At 46.1% G+C, this 23,395-nt stretch overlaps 1 protein-coding gene across 2 annotated transcripts; it reads right to left on the reverse strand.

Moving 5' to 3' along the window:
- Window positions 1-480: 480 nt before the first annotated feature.
- On the reverse strand, window positions 481-22,186 carry LOC105028252 (sodium/potassium-transporting ATPase subunit alpha-3). 2 transcript variants are annotated; one of them, XM_013139487.4, is made up of 22 exons: window positions 21,926-22,186; window positions 21,700-21,792; window positions 11,334-11,450; window positions 10,855-10,914; window positions 10,185-10,388; window positions 9,386-9,499; window positions 9,164-9,298; window positions 7,937-8,054; window positions 7,531-7,799; window positions 6,584-6,782; window positions 6,244-6,488; window positions 5,791-5,983; window positions 4,937-5,249; window positions 4,608-4,758; window positions 3,970-4,138; window positions 3,598-3,752; window positions 3,298-3,421; window positions 2,555-2,700; window positions 2,018-2,148; window positions 1,814-1,915; window positions 1,625-1,716; window positions 481-947 (listed from the first exon to the last, which is right to left on the reverse strand). In XM_013139487.4, exons 2-22 carry the CDS (start codon window positions 21,703-21,705, stop codon window positions 919-921), a joined length of 3,072 nt encoding a protein of 1,023 aa, XP_012994941.2. In that variant the 5' UTR covers window positions 21,706-21,792; window positions 21,926-22,186; the 3' UTR covers window positions 481-918. The 2 variants fall into 2 exon arrangements, with proteins under 2 accessions (XP_012994941.2, XP_028971697.1); XM_029115864.2 differs by having other exon boundaries at window positions 11,334-11,411; window positions 21,926-22,185.
- Window positions 22,187-23,395: the final 1,209 nt, after the last annotated feature.

Raw genomic sequence — 23,395 nt, forward strand, 5'->3', positions numbered from 1 at the left:
CACACAAACATAGACAAACGGGGCAAAGGGAGGGGAGGGGGGGGTGTGAGAGACGGAGGGGAGGGGGGGTGTGAGAGATGGAGGGGAGGGGGGGTGTGAGAGATGGAGGGGGGGTGGGGGTGAGAGATGATGGGGAGGGGGGAGGGTCCGGGGACGTCATGGTTTGGTGTGCTTTTTTTTTATGCCTAAATGAGGGAATGCAGTTCTCACATGCCCCCCTCCCGTTGTAGAAATAAATAATTAAAAAAAGTAAAATCATTGAAACCCCCCCACACCCCCACCCCATATTATAAAAAAAACAACAACACTGTGACCTAAGAAACGAAACGAGAAAAAAGCAAGAAGAAAACGGTAAATGGTCGGAATGAGAAAGACGTCGGCTCTTATTCTCCCGGCGACAGGAGAGAGCGAGTGGCAACGACGGCTCCGTCGGTGTCGGCGGCGGGAATCTGGCCGCGGTCTGTATATACCTGTGTGTGATCGGAGGACAAGCTAAGGGGTTGCAGGGGTGAGGAAGAGGAGGTGGAACGGAGATGTTGAGAGAGGGGGGGCAGGTGAAGGAGGAGCAGGCTGGCCCGTTTTAGCTGAGCGTAGACACTCCCTTTGCATCTTAGCTCATTCAAATCTACATACACAATATGCAGCTGCCGTTCCTTAGATATACTGGTTTATGTACACAGCCGTGAGAAAACACATGCAAAGAGTATCATAGGAGATGTGGAGGGCGGGGCTTGATGTCGAATTTTGTAAAAGGTGCTTGGCTGTTTTTGGATCTTTGGGGCAGTTATGATGAGAATTGCTTGGAAGCGGTTGTTGTCTTTGAGGGGGTGGGGCGTCTGAAGGCGTGTCTGGCCGGGGGCGGAGTGACGAAGGGAGAAACAAATGGAAGATGTAGGAGTTGGAGTGACGGTTTCCATCTCAGTAGTACGTCTCCCTTTCCACCCAACCTGTAGGAAGAGGGGAAGAGAAAGAGTCAGTGGGGTGTTAAAAGAGTTTAGTTTTGGTGTGAGGGAGAGATTTTAGTGTCATGTTAGGATTCGGGCCTGTGGGCTTTGAAGAGCAATGGAATTCGATTTTTTACAAGAGAGTGGACACTTGCTCTTATAGTTTTTTCCCCCAAGGTGTTTGATAGCGGGAATCGGAGGGACAGTTGAAGAGGACAGTAATGAAGAGTAGTGTGCATGGAGCTGGGACTGTTACCGTTGGGCCAAAGCTCTGCACACCAGAGTGGTGGACATTTAAAGGTGACGTTCTGTCATAGGGATTGAATCATATGGAATGGCCTCATGCACTTGCTGAAAGCATATTGCAGCTTTCAAGCATCCTGATCTGAGGCAAAAAGCCAATCAGGCATGCTGTATACTTAAACGGCATTATTTTGGAACCAGTTACGCTTTACTCAGTAAACTAAATAGTAGTTAAATTGTATTCTATAAGTACTATTGAAATACTAATAAGTATACTTAAGCATGTTATAATGGACCCACTTATTTCATACCTTAGAATACTTACGATACATTATTAGAAATAACATTTTAGTACACTTAAAATATACTCCGAATTTCAAATCAGTCCCAATATATGTAATGACCTTAATAAATTAGAAAGACAAATAGGCATTTACCTCCTGGATTCCGACGGATGAGCAGTTTTCGGATCTCATCATACACAAAGATGAGGACACTATAGGGGACAGCACAGAACCACCAGCTGGGCCTGGGGAGACCGAAGGAAGGAAGGCAGAGGTCAGCGAAAGCAACCTTCCCGTGCGTGCATTTCTACGCGTCCATGACACTACGTTTACACCACTTACTTTAGGGGGAACATCCTGAGCGCCACGTCCATGCCTGGGGTGTAGGACAAGAAGGCAGCCAGGGCCGTCTCCTCAAACAGACCAAAGATCAGGATCTTATTCCTGGGAAGAGGAGAGCGAAGACATGGACAATGAGGAATCGATGGATAAAATGTCAGAGGCTGTGAAATGGAGAGGGACAGGCGAGCGGACAGACTAGCTCACTTCATGCCCTGCTGGAACACGGAGTTGCGCCTGGTCTTGCAGATGATGACATCGGCCCACTGCACCACCACGATGCTGACGAAGAAGGCTGTGTGACAGGTGAACTCCACGATCTTCCTCTGCTCATATGTCTACACACAGAGAGGAGGGAGGTGTTCCATATTAGAAGGGACATTGGCCTACCGGATATGTGACAGAAGGACTGTCATCTTGACATTTGGGGGTGCCGCGTCGGCAACATCCTGCATTTATTACATTTTGAGACGGTGTTGATGTTTTTTGTTTGTCGCTCTTTTAAAGTTAATTTCCTGTGAGGCAGATGGAAAGGAGTTGTTTCATAGCTTATCTGATGCTACTGTTCAGATAGTTCCAAGACAAAATGTTCCAGTTTTGAATCAAATTTCCTGCACTTTTCTGCAGTCGCGCTATCAGTGGCCCTTAGATGTCAGCCCTGGCTGAATTAATCAGTGAACATTTCCATCAGAAGCATATCTGTTAATTGGAAAGGGAATATGTCTGTGTGGTACGTGGACCTACCCACTGCTGGCCATAGCTGTCCTCCAGGTCGTTGCAGGAGCGGTCATCCCAGTTGAGCCTGATTCCCACCAGGATTGAGGGCAGGAAGCCGTTCTCAGCCAAGATCACAAAGTAGGAGAAGAAACCTCCCAGAGCCTGGATCATACCTTAACACACACACACACACACACAATGATCAATACCTTAACACACACCAAGATCAATACCTTAACACACACACACACACAATGATCAATACCTTAACACACACCAAGATCAATACCTTAACACACACACACACAATGATCAATACCTTAACACACACCAAGATCAATACCTTAACACACACACACACACAATGATCAATACCTTAACACACACCAAGATCAATACCTTAACACACACACCAAGCTCAATCGTTGACACACACACACACCAAGATCAATACCTTAACACATACACACCAAGATCAATACCTTAACACACACACACACACACTAAGATCAATACCTTAACACACACACCAAGATCAATACCTTAACACACACACCAAGCTCAATCGTTGACACACACACACACACCAAGATCAATACCTTAACACATACACACCAAGATCAATACCTTAACACACACACACACACACTAAGATCAATACCTTAACACACACACCAAGATCAATCATTGACACACGGTGGAAATTGTTTACTTAGATGCTACATCTGTACTATATTTTTGACCAGGTGGGGGAGCCACTGAGCACCCACCGATCTGTCCGTAGGCGATGCTGATGAGCCTCTCGTTTACCAGCTTGTCCCTGGTGGGGTTCCTGGGCTGACGCTTCATGATGTCACTCTCAGCTGCCTCGTAGGCCAGGGAGATGGCAGGCACCTGAGGTAGAGGGGCAGGAGATGCGTGTGAGTTCGTAGGAGAAGCAACCGATGTTCCTACACCTGACTGATTGATTTCCTGGGAGCCCAATCCACTGAGAGAAGGCATATGCATTTCTACAGAAGTTACACAAAAAGCTACACGTGTGCGCGTGTGTGTGTGTGTGTGTGTGTCACCATGTCAGTTCCCAAGTCGATGCAGAGGATGGTGATGGTCCCGAGAGGCAGGGGGATGTTGACGATGATGAAGAGGAGGAAGGGTGTGATCTCAGGGATGTTGCTGGTCAGGGTGTAGGCAATGGACTTCTTCAGGTTGTCAAAGATCAAACGGCCTGTGTGGAGACAGGCCGTTACACACAGAGGTCTCACACTCCGAACGCTGACCTATGCCCTCACCGTAGAACTAAGCTCACTCAAGGTTGAACCCTCGGCTCATAGCCGTCCTGAAAACGAGGATGCTGGCCTTAGCTCCAGCCCCCCTGCTCCGTGTGATGGGAGAGGTCGAAGAGATTCTGAGATGGGGTGACGGATGCGTTCCCTGTCTCTCACCCTCTTCCACGCCAGTGACGATGGAGGCAAAGTTGTCGTCCAGCAGGATCATGTCGGCAGCCTGTTTGGACACGTCAGAGCCGGAGATCCCCATGGCGACGCCGATGTCAGCTTTCTTCAGGGCGGGGGAGTCGTTCACGCCGTCACCAGTCACAGCCACGATGGCGCCCTGGAAGGGACAAAAGGTTTGATCCTGAACTAAACTCTATTCCCTTTATAGTGTGTGTTAGATTGACCTCTGACCTTGGCTCATAGGGAATTAATCATTTAACAAATTCATCCCTTAATGCCCATGGCCTTAAGTGTATATTTTTCATTTTAGTCATCTCACTAAAATTAACTGATGGAATTGTGGAGAGACATTGAACCTGTGGTCATCCATTTGCTAGTAAGTCATACCAATATAAAAAATGTAACCAAAACTTTGGTGAATGATGCGTTTGCCACAGAGATCCTCCATTTATGAAACTGCACTGAGTGGCTCAAGCGGGGAGCGATCATAATTTAATGCAATTCAAGCTGTACCATTCCCAAAGGTTTACTGTAAATGTGTTAGTACAGTTGTTTAATCAAGCTCTCTTTTGTTGCTTTGGTGATGCATGTGTGTGTGTCAGTGTGTGTGTGTCTGTGTGGCTCACCAGTCGCTGGCAGCCCTCTACAATAATGAGTTTCTGCTGGGGGGAGGTCCTGGCGAACACAATCTCTGTGTGGTTCCTCAGGATGTCGTCCATTTGGTCCTGAGAAAGGTCCTTCAGGTCAGTACCATGGATCACACAGGCCTTGGCATCCCTGGCAAACAAACATATTAGGGTGGTTAGCTTGGATCCACGGAGAAAAGGAAAGAGGTCACAGGAGAGAAGATCTTCGTAAGAACAATTACCAACGAGCAGAAGAAGACTCTGAAATGACGGCTCTGCTTGTGTTTGTGTGTGTGTGTGTGTGTGGGTGCGTTCGTATCACCTCTCACCTGGGGTTGACCTGGCTAACGGGGATGTTGAGGCGAGAAGCGATGTCCTCTACCGTCTCGTTGCCCTCTGAGATGATGCCCACGCCCTTGGCGATGGCCTTGGCAGTGATTGGATGATCACCGGTCACCATGATGACCTTGATGCCGGCGGAACGGCATTTGCCCACAGCATCGGGCACGGCGGCACGGGGAGGGTCGATCATGGACATGAGGCCCACGAAGCACAGGTTCTCCGTGGTGAAGTTGACGTCGTCACAGTCGAAGGCGAACCCTTTGGGGTACTGGTCCTCTGGCATCAGAAGGTGGCAGAAACCTGGGGAGAGACGGCAGCTGTCAGTCCGATTTGTGTCTCTACTTAATCTTGACTGAATAAGTCAATGTTCCTGTGCTGTCAATGTATTATGGGATCTCATCAAAGCATTCTCTAATTAGGCAATTAGTCACAAGGTTGCGTGGTATATGACCAACACACCATGGCTAACAACTGTTCTGGATATAGTCCTGAACTGAGATATATTGGCCTTAATTATATTGGCCACGTTCACGGAATCCCATGAGATGCCGATTTTCTATCAAAACCCTCTTATCAACACAATTAGAACTGTAAATTGTAAATTAGAACTGTAAAAAAAAGAATTCACACCCTTGATATACGATCTGATATATCACAGCTTTTACGCAGTCGGTGTTCAGGGTATGAACTGTGCGTTTTGTGAGAAGCAACTACTTGAACTTCACCTCTTCTGTCCATTCCTCTCTCCTTCCCTCCTTCCCTCCCACCCATCCAATGTGTTACCCTCTCCCACTGTCTCTCATTCTGGCCTCCATTTATGTATTTAGTTTCCCCCTCTCACCGAGTACTCTCTCTCCCAGGCCCCCCAGCTCCATGTAGGCGTTCTGGAAGGACTCCTTCATCTCCTCGTCCATGGGTTGCTCTTTGCCCTGGATGATGATGGTACTGCAACGGTCCAGGATCCTCTCCGGCGCCCCCTTCATCACCAGCAGGTAGCGGTTGTCATTGGGATCCTCTGTCTCGTGGACAGAAAGCTGCCCCGGGGGGGGGGAGAGGAAGAAGAGGGATGAGGGGGGATAGGGAGAGGAGGGATGAGGGGAGGCAAAGAGAAGGGATGAGGGGGAGAGGGAGAGGAGGGATAAGGGGGAAAGGAGGGATAGGGAATGAGGGAAGGGATGAGAAGAGAGGAGGGATGAGAGGGAGATTAAAAGAGAACCTGCTGCTATAATCCGCAGTGTTGTATTCTGTTGCATTAGCGTATGTGTTTGTGTATACACGTGTGTGTGTTCCTCACCTGGTACTTGTTGGTGGAGTTGAACGGGATCTCAGCCACCTTCTTGTTCTTCTCTCGTATCTGTTTGACTGAGCCGCAGGACAGCTCGATGCACTTGAGCAGGGCCGACTCAGAGGCGTCACCCGCTGTGTCCCTCTTCAGGATTGGCAGTTGATCCTGGCCGGCCTTGAAGACGGCGCGGTTGCACAGCGCTGCGACGCGAGCCAGGGCGCCCCATGTTATTGAGGTCTTGTCGAAGGAGGCCCCTGTAGAGAGAGACACGAGGCCGATCAAAGACGATATAACAATGTCTGTCGTGGTTGCTGTGGGTGTGTCGGACCCCGAAAGCTCCGATCCTTACCAGACTGGTCCTCCGTGGTGTCGGCCTCGTGGATCTGGTTGTCGAACCACATGTGGGCAACGGTCATCCTGTTCTGGGTCAGGGTCCCGGTCTTGTCGGAGCAGATGGTGGAGGTGGAGCCCAGGGTCTCCACGGCTTCCAGATTCTTCACCAGGCAGTTCTTCTTAGCCATCCGCTTGGCAGTGAGTGTCAGACAGACCTACAGCAGACAGACAGGGTTGTTCATGGACACAGAAAGGGCACATTTTCAGGAAGGTAATGGGTTTGCTTCAGCAGTCTGGTCGGTTGACTGATCTCTAGTAGGTCTAGTGATCCATGATGTTCTTCAGTAGACGTTTACTGTCTAGTTGGTGAAGAATCTGGTCGGTCTAGAATGTATCATATTGATTATATAACATGCTACTTAGTAGGCATTATGAATATACTTAGATACAAATACATGAATCCAAAGATGGTTCTACCTAGAACGCCAAAAGTATTCTTCAAAGGGTTCCTCAAAATACCTTTTGGACAGCCAATGAAGCTGTTTGGAACTTTTTTCTATCATTGGAAGAAAATTGTGTCTATAGATGCTCTATAAATAATCTACTGACTATAAATTTTTTTACTATCTACTAATCCTTGCCTTTATCCTAACCCTAACCCTCACCCTAAACCTTACTTGAAACCTAACCTTAACCTTAGCAAGCCGCTGCTTATCAACAGATTTAACCGATTTTTAAATGTTTGTTGATACAATGAAGTGTAAAACCTTTTCCAAAACCCTTTTGTTCATAGCCCAGTAATTAACCTGCCTATCCAGGCATTGCGAGAACCACGCTGTACCCATTGAGCCACAGAGGACCAGTAGAATCTATCATCTAGAGGTCTAGAGGTTATATAAGGGGGTTATAGACATCCAGACAAACAGACAAACAGTGGAGGGGCCAGACGGAGAAGCCACTCACAGTGACGGTGGCCAGCAGGCCCTCTGGGACATTAGCCACAATGATGCCGATGAGGAAGATGACGGCCTCCAGCCAGCTGTATCCCAGGAACACGGCCAGGATGAAGAAGGTGATTCCCAGGAACACGGCCACGCCCGTGATCAGGTGGATGAAGTGCTCAATCTCCTTGGCGATGGGGGTCTTTCCTGACTCCAGACCGGAGGTGAGGGTGGCGATGCGGCCCATGACAGTTCGGTCGCCGGTGCACACCACAATGCCACGTGCCGTACCTAATAGAGGGAATGAGACAGAGAAGCAGAGGTCGGAGGTCAGGAAAAAGGAAAAGGGAGGTGGATTAAGAGAGGTAAATGGTAGTGGGATGTGTGAGCTGATGTCAACTGTGTTGGTGAACTATAGAATAAGTTACCTTCAACACAGTTGGTAGAAAAGAATGCAACGTTGCGGGTCTCCAGGGGGTTGTCATGGGTACAGTCAGGTGACCTGCTCTGGGGTTCTGATTCGCCAGTCAGGGAAGAGTTATCTACCTGCAGAACAAAACCCCAGAACGTTTGGTCCTTGTTAAACATAAGAAGACACCACACCTGAAAGGGTCAAGAAAGCCTCATTGAACTTTGCATCAACCCACCTAAACAAGCCTAAATCCTGGAAAACCAATGGACCAATGAAACAAAACTGAGCTCTTTGGCAATACAAACCAGCGCTTAATTTATCAACTAACAAATTCAGCTTAGAAAAGAACATCTCTACATCAAACATATAGAGGTCTGATGATGTTGTAGGGTTGCTTTGTTGCCTTTGGACCACAATGTGTAAATGACATGCAGATTAATGTTTTCAAGAGCAATTTTCAATCAACTGCACAAAAAAGGGGTCTCTGTTGAGGGTTGAGGATATTAGCAACCCTATCACACATCAAAAAGCAGCATAAAATGGTTCAAGAATAAACACTAGAATGTTCTAGAGTGGCCAGCAATAAGCCAAGATCTAAATCCAACCAAAACGTATGTTCTCGAAAACAACAGAAGGGGCACCACTCTGACATTGGAGAATTTGAACTATTTGCAGCTGAAGATTGGACAGTTGCGACTAGAAAAGTTCATCAAGATTATTAATGACTACAAATAAATGTTTTGTACTTATTGGAACAAATATTAGCTTACAATTATAAAAGTTCTTAACTAACATCGTAAACTTAGGATTTCTTAAATATAATTGTTTACATTCCAATAACAATAGAGATCAGTTATATATATACTACATATTATGCGTTTGTGACTCATACTCATCCACTCTTTCATAGCCTACCCCTTACTATATTCACTGGTCTATTAAAGACATGAACAGTGGGCCAAAAGTTCTATTCAACCTAAACAGGCCGAAATTAAGAGATTACACAAAAATACCCTAATCTTTTTTATAATTTCCAAGTGTTATTTTAACATCATCATGTTGAAATATCAGGAAAACAGGTGGATCAAATGTATGTATATACGGAATTTACTTATTCAGATTTGAATTAAAGTGATTGCCCTGTTGAGGAGGGCTTGCAATTAAAACTAAGCATTTCCTTTCACAGTTTAGACCTCTTGTTCATGTGGCAGCTTTCATTTGATGTTGTGTGTGGGTGTAACACCTTGCAGCCGTGAGCAGAAACGACCCTGAGGTCAGCGGGGATCCTGTCTCCTCCCTTCACCTCCACCAAGTCTCCTGCTACCACCTCCTCTGCATTGATCGTCATTTTCTCGCCCTCACGGATCACCAGCGCTTGCTACAGGGAAAACAGAGGAAAGTTTAGAGAGTCCACGTACACACACACAAACACACACGCACACAAACACACACGCACTGTGTTTACCTGAGGCACCATGTTTTTAAAGGACTCCATGATTTTGGAGCTCTTGGCCTCCTGGAAGTAGGAGAAGCAGCCAGTAACGATGACTACCACAGAGAGCACGATGCCCAGGTACAACTGAGGGGGAAGCCAAAAGAAACCACCGTTATATTGTGTACAACAGCAGGTCAGTAGATGTCTCGAGGAACCCTGGTGATCATCAGGATTTTTTTTTTTTGCTCTAATAGATTTGAATGTAATCAGCAATGTGAATATGTATATTTATTATATTTGAATAATTGTAATATTTCTAACAAATTCATGGGACAAGCCATTTCTAGATTCCAAAAGAATTGCAAACGTGACCAGTGGTCAGGCCATTGACTTATAACCGGCTGATGATCGTTTTTTAAAAGCTCAACTTAATAGAATCACAGTAAAGCAATAATGCTCATTTTTATTCAGCAGTTTCCTGAAATCCATTATGGCTCAATTTTTTTTTCCTGCTGAAAGTGGAATCTGGCCCCTTGCTAGAAGGTAGCGCAAAGGGGTTATAGGGCATTCTGCTACACACAAACAGCACAAGGACCCCTGCTGTAGCAGTCAGTATATGATACGCAAGAACAGAAAAATGTTTCAACGACATGCTGCCGCTATTTGTCTGGGCAGTTTGTTTGAATTGAAATAAGTGACTTGGGTCTGGGTTGCTCAACTGGGGCGTGCGTGTGAATCAGTCGCGTGTGACTCAAAAGCCCTCCGGCTGTGTTAACCTGTAACGTGTCAGTGTCCAACGCGCACGAGGGTGTGTGCTGCCGTGACTCACGTTGTCCCCCGCAGGCTCGTCCTCGGTGGCGGCCTGGATGGCGTAGGCCAGGAAACAGAGGATGGCGCCAGTCCACAGCAGGATGGAGAAGCCGCCGAACAGCTGGCGACAGAACTTCACCCACTCGGGGGTGGTCGGGGGAGGGGTGAGACAATTGGGACCGTCCCTGATCAAATACTCCGCCGCCTTGGCATTGGTCAGACCCTGAGGGGGGAGGGGGGGGGGAGGGGGGGGGAGTTCGGGTCGGGTTAAACCTGAAGTGTGTTGAATACCACAGAAATTCCATTAAATGTATAATTACGTTAGAGGTTACATTAAATGTAAAATGTATTTCTGTGGGTCATACTTGGAGCCTGAGGTTCAAATAATACTCATTAGCTAACTCGTTAGTGTTCTACAGTCTACACAGAAAATGTAGAAGTGACTCAAAAAACATGTTACTCTGTACGGATACTTCTTGGGTAACTACTTTACAAAGGGGTCATACATGCTCATGAGTGTTCCTCTGCTGTCTTAAAACTGCCCCTACAAAGACGGTTGCACTTGAGTGAATGTGGAGTGCAAGAGCACCACATAGTGGGTGGGTGATGCAGTACGACAGCTAGTGATGCAGGAGGACTGGGAGACTTCAGTCAGCATCACTGTGGCACCCTTCACTTGGAGGACTCACTTGGACAATGTCTGTGTTGAACTTCCTGCAGCACTCCTCTATGGACATCTTATGTTCCGTCTGAATGAGAGGGAGGGAGACGGAGAGAGAGAGAGAGAGAGAGAGAGAGGCCGCGGGAGAGGGCGCGTGTGTGTGTAGGTATTCGTGTGTGGGACGGAGAAAGAGAGAAACAGTGAGTATGCCATGTATACATCACAACGATGGAATTGAAATCTACCATTTGAAGTGATCATTTGTAATATTTTACTTTTAAGGTATTTCAAACTATTAAGATTATTCGTGTTCCAGGTACTCATTGTCTCTCCAAAGTGTCCTGAATAGAGACTGAAGGTCATACTCACTTCAACTATTGAGGGTTCACAGCATATGACCATCCCTGTGATTCAGCCCACAGCGTACAGTGTGTGTGTGTGTCTGAATGTGTGTGTGTGTGTGTGTGTCTGAATGTGTGTACATGCCAAATCGTGCCAATCACTTACAATGGGTACTTCTTTCTTCAGTTCGTCCATATCCTTCGTCTTTTTGCTCTTCTTGTCCGGAGACTTGCCATCTTTATCCTGCGTTGTAGCAACCCGGTAACTGTCCGACCGCCCATACTGGGCGGGGGGGGGACAGTAAGAGATGGGGGAGGGATTAGGGGGGGGATACTTTCATTATTATTTCAATAGAAACATGGTTAAATCACCAGGCACAACGGACGGGGAATCGTATGACTGAAACCCATTTGATCCTGGCAGAGATCAGAGGGAAGAGGGATCAAGGAGCGTCTGTCTTTACGGCCAGGTCTGTCTAATCTCAGTGCCACAAAGCACACAGCGAGCCCGCTGGCCAGCTGCTCCATCTGTCATCTGTGCGAGCTGCCTGTCACGAGGGAACACTCAGACTTCCCCTTAGCTCACGCACAAAACACACCAGACCACGGTGGGGCGCAGAGGACCCGCAATCCATTGGATTCTCAGTGGGATCACGTTGGATTCTCAGTGGGATCACGTTGGATACGTCAGTGGGATTTGTGGTTTAGTTGAAACGATTGGTTGAAACAGTTACATCTGATGCTCAATTCAAGTCCATGCAAAAGTCCCTGAGTTGACAGAATAAGACAAACAAAATGGCTTCCTGACAATCAGATGGCTACCAGTGGACACTGCCACTCACTTGACACAGCCAACTCACCAAGGAAACGGATCTTTCAGCAGGATCAATACAATCGATCCGTGTTGGAGAAATAGAGCCAGAATGGTTGAAGGGTCATGGAAGTGTCCAACAGAACGTCTCCGACCCCAACCCCCACCCTCAGTGATCATTAAGGACATGTCATTTGATTTTGATTATATGGTTACTGTGTTCCATCATCCTCGTCATCGAGTGACTGTGGTTCAGTGTTCAGGGAAACAGAGGGGAGCCCCCATGTGGCCGTTACCAACATGACACACAGTTGCCTGAGATACACACTGTAATTTACATAATGTTCTAAAAACGTTGTCTGCTGCTATGTAGCTCTACACTGTCTAGGTTTGACTGGGTTAAAAGCAAATGACCTCTTGGTTAGGACACCAACCACTGTCTGATCTATTTATTCATTTTTTCCAATGATGTCACACTTTGAAGTGAATTTGTGGAACAAACAAAAACAAAAGGTGTTCTTTCAAATGTTTTTTTTAATAAATATCTTAATTTCCATCCGGGTTGGTGTTGCAAAGTAGTCGGTTAACTGATCAGTTAAGCAGAAGCATTTCTGTTCCAAGCCATGCCACTTTTTCACCAGTGGGTCACCAGTCTACCTGGTTCATCGAGGGCAGAAAAGCTTTTAGGAAGATTTATGGTGAACAGTGTAGATCTCCTCTGATTTATGGCAGTAACACTGCAGTCTCCCTGAAACACAAACCAACCCTGACCAGACCGCTTCAAACATTAAACCAAATACAAACCCCAGCAAAAGAATGGCGATCTGACTAGAACGTCACACGCTGACCCCAACCTTTCCACACCAAGACACGCACATGCAGGTGCTGAAGAATCCTCACTTCAACAAGACTTGACAGGCCCAGCGAATGCAGAACAAGTCGGAGACTAATGGAAAAGTACTGATCATCCCTATGAAGCTGGCCCGCCACCTGCGCATGTACCTTTACATAATATGCAAACGGAAGACTCAGACCTCAGGATTAGCATCTGTCGAACAGGCGTAGAGCTAGATGCTATCGTATCCTCCAACAGGTGAGGTCTAGCTCAGACTAAGTGGGCCATAGAAATGCATTAACAGTACATTGTTATGTTTGACAGCGCACCTGCTCAGTAACAAACACGCACACGAACACCGGGTGAGCGGAAGACAGGAGAGACCGGCGGTAAAACGTAGTGAAAGAGAAGGATGGATGGAGGGAGGGGGGACTGATGACGAGAGAGAGAGACAGGATACGGCAGATGGAAAGGGAGACCGCGGTGGGAGGTGAGAGGGAGAGGAGTTGTCACACATTTTTCACACCGCTAATTAGATATTGACCAGTGTTCTACTGCCGTTGGAGAACTGTCTGCCTGTCTGCTTGTCTGCATGTCTGCCTGTCTGCCTGTCTGCCTGTCTGCCTGTCTGCCTGTCTGCATGGGCTTGAGTGTCTGGAGTCCCACTTTAACAGATTACATACGGACACTATGAAACTAATAACCCCACCTGACCGGTGGCACCTTAAGGATACAGATATTGGATGGTGGGGTTTTCTTGCTGTGTGTGTGAGTGTGTGTGTGTGTTGACGCTGTTAATGTATGTTCCGGCAGGTGTGTTTCTGTGTGGCTGGGGGGAGGGGTTAATGCCACTTAATCTTTCATGAGATGTGGGGGTCAACCCCAGGCTCTCTTTTTTAACCCTAACTCCCCAGCCAGGCTTCAAGACTTGTTCCCTGGGGTTAGGACTATCCTTTAGGCTACGATGTAGTGAGAGATGTCCTGTTCCTGACTGTTCAATACAAATTATTATGTCCTCTGCCTGACTGTCTGCCTGTCAGTCCGACTGTCTGCCTGTCAGTCCGACTGTCTGCCTGTCAGTCCGACTGTCTGCCTGTCTGTCTGCCTGTCTGCCTGTCTGTCCAACTGCCTGCCTGCCTCCTCCATTTGTTGTGGAGTGGAAATGTAATGCAATGACGTTTCAGAGGAAACAGAGACTGCAGGCTGAAATTCCACCCATTGGCCCTCATCAGAGAGTCAAAGACACACAGATCTGCCATACTGACAGACACAGACCACCTTCCCCACCAACAGACCAGACTGTAACGGATCAACTGACATCAAGGGACTCTCTCCACGCATTTAAAGGCCCAGTGTGGTCGCAAAGATTTCTCTGTGTGTATTTTCAAACATGGGTGTGTGAAATAATACTGTAAAAATTACAAGAATTCCCTTTTAATTTCCTGTTTGAAAAGGCATTTCTGCCTGAGGAATAGCTCTGGGCTTTTGCTTTTTTGTTGTCACTGCCTTTTGACAATTTTAACTGAAAGGCATCAGAGATACCTAAATATATTAGATATTTACAGAAAATGGCTGCATTTAACCTTCCATTCCAGGTACAAATAAATTGGCTTCTGCCTGACTGCCTAACTGTCATTTAGACAGACAGGCACATTCACGCTAGAGTTGATGAACCTATTAGTTCTGTAGTACCACAGAACAGTATCACAGGGATGTGTGCGTTGTACACTACTGAATGGAAACAAGCAACAGTTCACCAGTTTGTAATGACGTCATGGTCTTCTGGTGTGTCCGATTCCAATGTTCTGTTCTGGTTTTGTCTTTTGCGGGAACTAAGTGCCTCGTTTGGAGGGCACGTTACCCTGGTAATTGGCAAGGTGATCGGCATGGCGACCGAGGCTGAGCGGTTGGTTGTAAACCTGTACTGAAGACGGATCCACAGATCTGATTGCTCAGTAATAATAGACGTTAACAGAACTGAGCCTGTGTACACTGTGTGTGTGTGTGAGTGTGTTCGCTTTTGTAAGAAATAGTTTCTCATGCAGTTTGTGGGAGCAATAAGCCTCCCAGCTAGGCTGAGGTGAGTCATTGTCGAGGTGGTTACAGTCTGCCTAGAGAGAACACGCACTGCGGCAGACAGAAGGAGAGAGGGGAAGAGAGAGGGGGGAGAAAGAGAGGAGGAGAAAGAGAGGAGGAGAAAGAGAGGAGGAGAAAGAGAGGAGGAGAAAGAGATGGTGGGGTGGAAGAGAAGAGGAACCGAGAGGGAAATGCTAACAAAAAAGGCCAGGAATGAAGAAGTGAACAAAGGCCCTTCCCTCCCACCTTCATTGCACCCCAGTAGCGGGTGTTGTCTGACGGGGGGGGGGGGCGCGTGTCCGGGCATGTCCCCTTAACCATGATGGGCCCGCATAGGCAGGAGGAGTGGCACCCCACCCTCCTGGCACACACAAGGGAATGTAGAGGTGAACAGTTACACAACTGCACTGGGGCAGGGTTTGCCCCTTTTAAGGAACACAAGAAGGGGAAGTGGTGACTATTGCATGCCAAAAGTGTGACTGTGTAATGCTTGCACGTGCTACCGTGATAGGCAGATGGTATTGCTGCAGAGCGCAGACACACATTTAGGTGACTGGAATCAAATAGCCCCAAACGGTCCACTTCCTCCTTGTGACCATGGCGACCAAAAACATTTAGACCCGGCCCTTTCCCATTGCACTGCGCTACTTCTGATCATACGCTGTGGAGGGTTAGGGCGCTGACGACGGCTGATGGGTTTCTACGAAGCCCCCTGTTTCCCACTGTGGTCAAACTTGTGCTGCACGCAAGCGCATGAGAACGCGTACATCACTAGACATGACTGTAGCGTCAGCCTGAAAGCCACTGGGGGAGGCATCACCTGCAGTGCAGATTCACATTCATATGTAAGAGCGAGGGGGTTGGGAGTCGATGACCTGTTCTCCGCTGTACCAATTAGACCCGGCATCGTGGTCGTGGGGTGCCTCAAGAGACGTGCGACATTTTTGACAGTGAACTGCTCATTTCATCTTTACATATAACAGGCCTATTCAGACATGGAATTTAAATGCAAGCCCCTGGTGGTCTCTGCTTTTGCTGCAGGTTCAAATAAAGCATTTTAAAATGTGTGGATATGTGTGTAGGTCTATTTGGCCGGGCCTGTGAGTGAACTGCTTACTGGGTTGGAGTGTATCACGTTCTTGGGGACAGGGACATCTGGTTCCAAACACTGCAATCTGCATCGGGGGTGTGGCCACAGACCAATCCTGCAATCTGCATCGGGGGTGTGGCCACAGACCAATCCTGCAATCTGCATCGGGGGTGTGGCCACAGACCAATCCTGCAATCTGCATCAGGGGTGTGGCCACAGACTAGAGAGCCAGGCTTGGGATCATGCTGGGTTACTCTAGACAGGATTAGTTCACTATATTCTAAGGCCAAATGCTGCAACTCCTGCAAAATGACTTCCAGTAGTGATTTCCTTCACCTTATTGAAGAGGGAACTTGAATGTATGTGTATTTTCCAGATTCAGACAATGTATAACTTGGTTGTATAAGATTTGTTGCTGGTTGCTGTCACAATGGCACTACTTTTAATTCTGGGCTGTCAACTTCTTAGCCAATGGTAGTTTTGAATTGAATACGTATTGTAGTATTGAGCTAAAATGCAGAGGAGAAGCTGAAAAGTTAGGGCACTCTCGCCAAACCCTGAGGAAATGGCATTTGCATATAGGAGATACATAATACCCTTCATGTAAATGTAGAAACATTTTAAATGTTGTGTATCTTAACTGACATCTCACTGCCAAATAATGCGTTTGTTTCAACAAAACCTGAACCTAAAATGAAATGTTATGGCTTAACTGCTCTTGTCCTCCCCAACCCTCATCTATTCATCCCTCTTGTCCTTCTGATCTCATCCCTTCATCCTTCCTGTCCCCCCTAACCCTGATCCCTTCATCGCTCCCCAACGCCCATCTGTCCGCCCCTCAATCCACTGATCTGTTCCTCCTGGCAGGCAGTTGTACTCGAGTATAGAGTGTTACTGTGTGTGTGTGAGTGTGTGTGTGTATGGGTGAATGTTTGTTTGTGTGTGTGTCTTTCTGTAGATTGTTATAATCATTTAAAATGTTTAGTTGCCCTTATGGGGACAGCTGTAGACTGCATCTGTCTCCTGTGAGGGGTTTTCTAAGGACTGCTCTGCTGGTAATAGTATTCTGAGTTAATGATTCAGGAGACACAGAATACTTTGCTATTTCTATTCTGTGTACGATCTTCTGTAATAATTTCTGGCCTCTGGTAGTACCTGCTACTAACGGCATAATCTTTGAAAGGACATTTCATTAGAACAGCATTGATAAAATAAATAGATTAAACAGGATCGTAAAGGGATACTTTAAGATTTTGAGAAGTATGTAATTATACTACTTACCCATAGTTAGATGAACACATGGGTGCCATTTGTATGTCTTTGCATAGAGTTTGGAGATCACATAATTAAGGATAAAAGCAACATACCAGCTGGAAGTATCCATATACAGATGCTTTCTCCTTTCAGAAGTGGAGAAATGAACTACAAAACTCTGTGGACTTTATCTACTTACTCAACTTTCTTATTTTGTTGCTCAGTGTCAAATGAACTTGTAGATACTATTAATAGGTCTTTGAGTCCTAAATCAAGGAAGTTAGCATACTTACAGATATCATAGACGTCTTGTCACAGTGCTAAATGCTAGTTAGCAACTGCGGTAACACCAATTAGCAAATTCTTTCAAACTGCATGCAGAGGCACACAAATTGTTATCCAGGGATTAATCTGGAGAAGTAGATAAACGGCCTCATTGACAAAATCCCGAAGTACCCCTTTAACCAACCAGGCTGCCTAATTTAGCATTACAACAGATGAAATGTTTAAGCTGTTTGATTACTGACATTCAATGACTTAATGAGGAGCCCTATTTGCTGTGAAAGGTAAGGGAATCATCTGCTAAAAAACAAAAAGCAAGATTTCCACAAGTGCCCACTAGTGGGCCGTTTGCCTGTTGGTTGTCACAATCATTAATCTCGTGGTAGCTGGGTTTTAAAGTGCTTGTTTTGTTCTTTTAATACAGGTTCTTTTAATACATGTGAAAATAAATAGGTTGAAACTTGACAAATTATCCAATAGATAATGCCAATATTAAAATAAAGAAGTTGCAAAAAACACAAGTTTGCACCCTCTATTTACTTTTTCTCCATTGCGTGGCTGGCAACTTAGGCTAGGAGGAAAAGCTGTTAGACTAAGTTGCACCTTGAAAATAGGAAGCAGGTGTTTTCATCAAGGAACGTTTCCAGGCTGTTGGGTGGTAACATATTGAATCCAGTCCTGAAACAAAATGGGAGCTAAATAGAATATTCATGCAAACTCATTAGAACAGTGGCTTTGTGTTACCCAATGTAATACTTCCTTTTTTATTCTTGATTCAAATCATTACCCTACCCTTAAATTACATGATTTTTTTTACTTCAATCTGATTATATCAAGTAAATTAATTAGTAAATTGTAAATTAGGCTAAACTGTCTTGCCTAGTGACAGAATGATACAATTTCCATCTTGCCAGATCAGGGATTTAATCAGGCAATCTGTCAGTTGCTAATCAGATGCTCTAACTACTAGGCTACTTCTCACTCCTAAGCCACAAGACATTGTATTTGAACCATGTCCTATCAAAGCACACTGTTTTATTGGTTATTGAGTATCAATAGGGTGAAAACAGGAGGCAGCCTTCCCCAGGGTCATTGGGATGACATCACATGACCCCTGGTGAATCCCTTCTGACCATACGGTCGATCTCTTAGATCATTCATGACTGTGCATGCTTCTTTGCATTGTGATTGGTTCCTGGCCTGGTCCATGTGCAGTGCCCTGCGCAAAGCCGGGCCCACTTGGTGGCACCGCATGCCTGGCTGCAGATGGTACCGAGTAACGGAGTGAGCTAGCATGCGGCACCAAACTCTGGGCTGGGCTGGTGCACGAGATAGACGTCTACCAGTTCCATTGTTCAGCAGCATCTACCACGACCACTACCAAAATGCCTACACGCTTACCTGTGCCAAACACACCTGGCAAGTTCCAACCCTCCGGCTCTGTGCCAGTGACATGAACTCACACCTAAATACCATTCCTGAACAGTAAAGAAGTCTACACGTCCTATAACCCTCAGCCAGATTACTCACTCCATCTGACCCCTGCCACGTCAAATTCTCCCTCAGCCACAATAAGGCATATGACATCATAACTCCACCTAGGTTTGCTTGCTACAATGCGATGGCTCCTGCCCACCCTCCATACTCCCCCAAGTCACCCTACCTTCGTCTCCCATAGGGAGGGAGAGAACCCCCCGTCCACCTCCCCCGGGGCCCTCCCCCATTGTCCTGCTATCCCATCTGCTGCCTGTCTCCTTGGTAACCAATCCCCGAGAGCGTATCCGAGTGAGCGGGGGTGGGGGGGCATAGTAATGTAAGCCCACAGCATTATCCGGTATCAGGATACTGCCCTCCCCCTCGTAACTCCTCCCCCTCACAGTCTCTACACCTGCAGATCAGTCAGTACTCATCTCATCCCTCCCTCCCTCTGGATCTCTCTGCTCACGTGTCTGAAGGTGAAACTCAACGGTCGTCCTTGTGTGTGCAGCCATCTTTACCAGCTCTCCCCTGCCCTTTATCCCTCCCCCTCTGTCTCCAGTCATCATTAGGTTCCCCCATGAATGACTGCGCTAGCTGTTACACACACCTCTGCCGCATCAGCAACCTCAATAACACACAACTGGTGTGTCAAATTAAAAAGAATGTCTGTCCCCAGAACCTCTGACACTTCCCATCAACGTTAGCTTGCATGCTTACATCGCATCCTCAGCCTTTCAGCTTGACTCCCTGCGCTCGCCAATCACAGCTCTATACAGGGAATTTCCACTCAGCAGGCACCGCCCACATTTTGACGCAGCAACCCCTGCGGCCCTGGGGATGGCCAGTTTTTGAGAGCACCACTGCACAGTACGTCAAGCGTCAACTCGAATTTGAGAATGTCGTGTGTTGCCAACAAAAGACAGGGGTGATATGGGTTAAGGTAAGGGACATGGGCCTTCCAATTAAAATAAAATATAGACTAGTTAGCATCAGGGGTAACGCACATATTTTGCGCTGGATGACTACTTCATTCTCATTACACATATACTAGCTAATCTAACGTTAACACACCGCATTATTTTGTGCGTACGTACGCACTTTTCGGCACTCCAACCCTTTTGACGCAGTGTCCTGTTGCTGATGATTCTCATTAATAGCCTATCACAGACACACGGTTCAATTTTCTTGCTAGCTACAACACAACACACTAGACCGGGAGAATTGCCTTCAAGGCCCTGGTCGTGGAAAGAGGTAGGCCTATCATTCGTGCGTGCCCTGCTGGTGTCCCTTCAATGACGTTCGGTAACTAGGCGATCCAGCTTCATCAGCCGCGGGGAGTTTGTAGGGTCATGTCGCCACATTAATTCCACCCGCAGAACCGAGGCAAGGATTAAATAATCAACTATAGCCAACCGGTTGAATACATAGCCTAGACGGGGTGAATGATGAAGCAGAAATTGCGCAATGGCACACTCTATGACAGTCGCAGCATCACCAAGAAATGTTCATACACGGCTTCACAGACACAATAAAACGTCAAATATAATATTAGATATGAATCTAATATATATATTGTGTATTGTTGTGTATCGATATTATTAAGATCTGATGTTTTCCAAAATATTCGCCGCTGTCGGGCCGCGTCCCCTTATTTGACGCAGTGAGGGAATAAGAACTTCGTGTGCATTCCATTCCATTCACATCCAACTCCAGTCCGAAATGTTTCATCAAAAGGCATTTACATGTGTTTAATCCATCGAGTGTGTGTCAAATGTATAGGAGTCACAGTTGTCCCAAGTAAAAGGGGAAATACGACAGTTAAGTGTTTATTCCTGGTAACCGCATTATGACGCATGTTGCCGAGGCTGCCGCGCGCTAAGGCATCGAATAGCATACATACGCAATGTCCCCCACAGCCGGGTAGATCAGGTCTGTGTCATACTATGGCAAACATGTCAAAAGATGCCATGAAGATGCGGTATAATATACCGTTGAAATTATGCGAGGATTTTTTACATTAGGAATAGAGGTACTGTACCCTTTCTAAATCCTTTCTAGGCCTACACATGCAACCACATATTCTAAACTAATCAAATACAAGGTAATAATAATGAAAGAGCATTGTGTCTCATTGAATTCCATCGCACACGCCAAGTTAAGTATATACGCAGTCTCTATTGATATCTCTCTCTCACGAGAGCCGGATGTCGGAATAAACCGATTACCATGGCAAGGTTATGGACAAAATAGTGTCACGATCCACCTAATAGCCTAGCATACCGGTAATGGCATGTAAGCCAAATTCTGAATGAGACCATTCAATGTTAATAACTAGCTTGTTCCTTTCAGTATTTTATAAGAAACAAAAGATCGACCAAATTAGTCAGTTATTCCATCAGCAGTAGATTCTAAGCAATTCATTGTCAAGAAAATGTTTACTTCAATTGCAGTATAATTGACAGCGATGTAGGTGACTGCTCGCTACTCGTCATATGAATTTGTCGCAGTCTGTGAGACCGGTATTGCCTATTACAAAATCCGCATTGGAGTCAATGTCATTCGGATATTTACAGAGGAGAAAAGACCTGACACTGCAGCACGGTGCCCTTCCCCGTCAGCAGCTGGGGGTTTAAACAGTTTTCAAGGCATTTTATCACGTTCATGCATTATAAGGTAGTTATAAAGTTGTTAGACGCCGGGCTTACCCCCATGATTGCGCAGTCAGGCTTCTCTCCTCAGGTGATGCAAAGCTTGAGAGGTGTCAGCCCCTCAGGTGGAATTATATCAAAATGTATTGCCTTTTAAAAACGTAAGAAAGATTTGTATTCAGTTAATCAGGTAAAAAGTAAAAGAACCGACAAATCGTCAGTCTATCAAATGTCTATTCAATAGACTGATTAAATTGTTAAATGAACGATTTGTCTCTCTAACCTGCTAAAGGTTACAGTCTTTCCCCCATCCACCTAAGTGTCTTTCAAATGAAATGTTGCGGTCTCAAGCAGAGCATCACGCGAGGATGCGGGTCCTTCTCTTGTTCTCAGATAGTTGCGGTAAAAGACCGGTAAAACTAAGAAGCCGCACTGCTCCGTTTTTTTAAGGATCTGATCTCCCTCCGCGACTTTGCCGGCTGCTGCAGTACTCCCTTCTTCTCTCCGCACTACCACTCCGCCTATGAAAGAAGCGCCGGTGGGTGTGAGTGATCGCACCGCCCCATTGTAACAAACCTGATAAACCAAAGCCCTGCAAGACCCGCCCACGGAGCACTGAATTGACCAATGGAATTTTCGAGCGTCTGTTAGATGACTTGCAATCTAGCCAATCATCTCAAAGACATAGCTGAAGACTGGCCAATAGAAGGTCTATTCTGCCCCTCCTTCTTTACTGCAGAATTCCAAGGCCGTTAGACAGCAGCACTTTGAACCTCTACGCCAATACTGTGTGTAAATGGCCAGGGCCTTGTATACATGTAACTCATTAATGTTTCATAGAAATTATAGTATTGTGTGCGGTTTTGCATGTGAATAATCACCCCTGTCTTTCAAGTTTGTCTTTTCCAGAGCATGTCACTGTGCACTTTAGTGCTTCCCCTTGGCCTGCAATTGAAGAGAAAACACAGAGAATAGTACATGCAGAGATCCCGCAATTACAGTTCTTAGACTAGAAAAGCCAATTCTAGAATGGAATAGATTATTGAATAATACTCCAATATCAGACAGTAGGCATGAATAGGCCAATAATACTGGTCCCACACCAACTGCTCAGAGAAGATCAGATCTGCCCACCCCCCTCGTTATTTAGGCAATATTGGAGAAAAAAGGGAAGTGCAAACAGCAAAACTCAGCAACGGTCAAAAATGAGAATAAACGATTATCAGCTGTGTCCATCTGCACCTCAGTTCAGCCACTGACTACAAGTCCCTCCCAGATGTTTTTGCGTCTGCTTATCAGGCAGACTACACCCACAGACATGTAGTCTGCCTGATACACACATCCCTTGTTTGACTGAAGTAAAACACACTCTCTTTTGCCGTCTTTTTCACTTCCTCTCATCTGCCCCTCTCCTCTGGGAGACCAGTGACCTGATATAAACTACACAGCACTTCACCACACCTGACTACGTATTGGTTAACTCACGTTACGGACGGTGGAGAATCAGAAACATTCTCTATGACATACTTGGTTAGATTGTCTTTTTACATGTTTTTATAAATATTCACCACATGAGCTATCACTGCATGCAAAGACACAACCTCATTTAAAAAAAAAATGTAAAGCCAATTTAGTGTACATTTATTTATGTAAATTTGACCATTAAATGCACCTTATTTACACAATTATTTTTCTAACAAGTCTTTAAATGAAATGATTGTTCACATTAGATTACTTGAAATATCTAATACAA

The sequence above is a fragment of the Esox lucius genome, chromosome 20 (genome assembly GCF_011004845.1).
Source record: "Esox lucius isolate fEsoLuc1 chromosome 20, fEsoLuc1.pri, whole genome shotgun sequence".
NCBI classification, from domain to species: Eukaryota; Metazoa; Chordata; class Actinopteri; order Esociformes; family Esocidae; genus Esox; species Esox lucius.

Bases quoted from the DNA above. Each gene is read 5' to 3' on its own strand.
- LOC105028252 (XM_013139487.4), bottom strand. The intron at 10,915-11,333 runs GTAAGTGATTGG...CCTCTCATTCAG, and splicing joins TGAAGAAAGAAGTACCCATT to ACGGAACATAAGATGTCCAT. The intron at 4,759-4,936 runs GTGAGAGGTGAT...TTTGTTTGCCAG, and splicing joins GTTAGCCAGGTCAACCCCAG to GGATGCCAAGGCCTGTGTGA.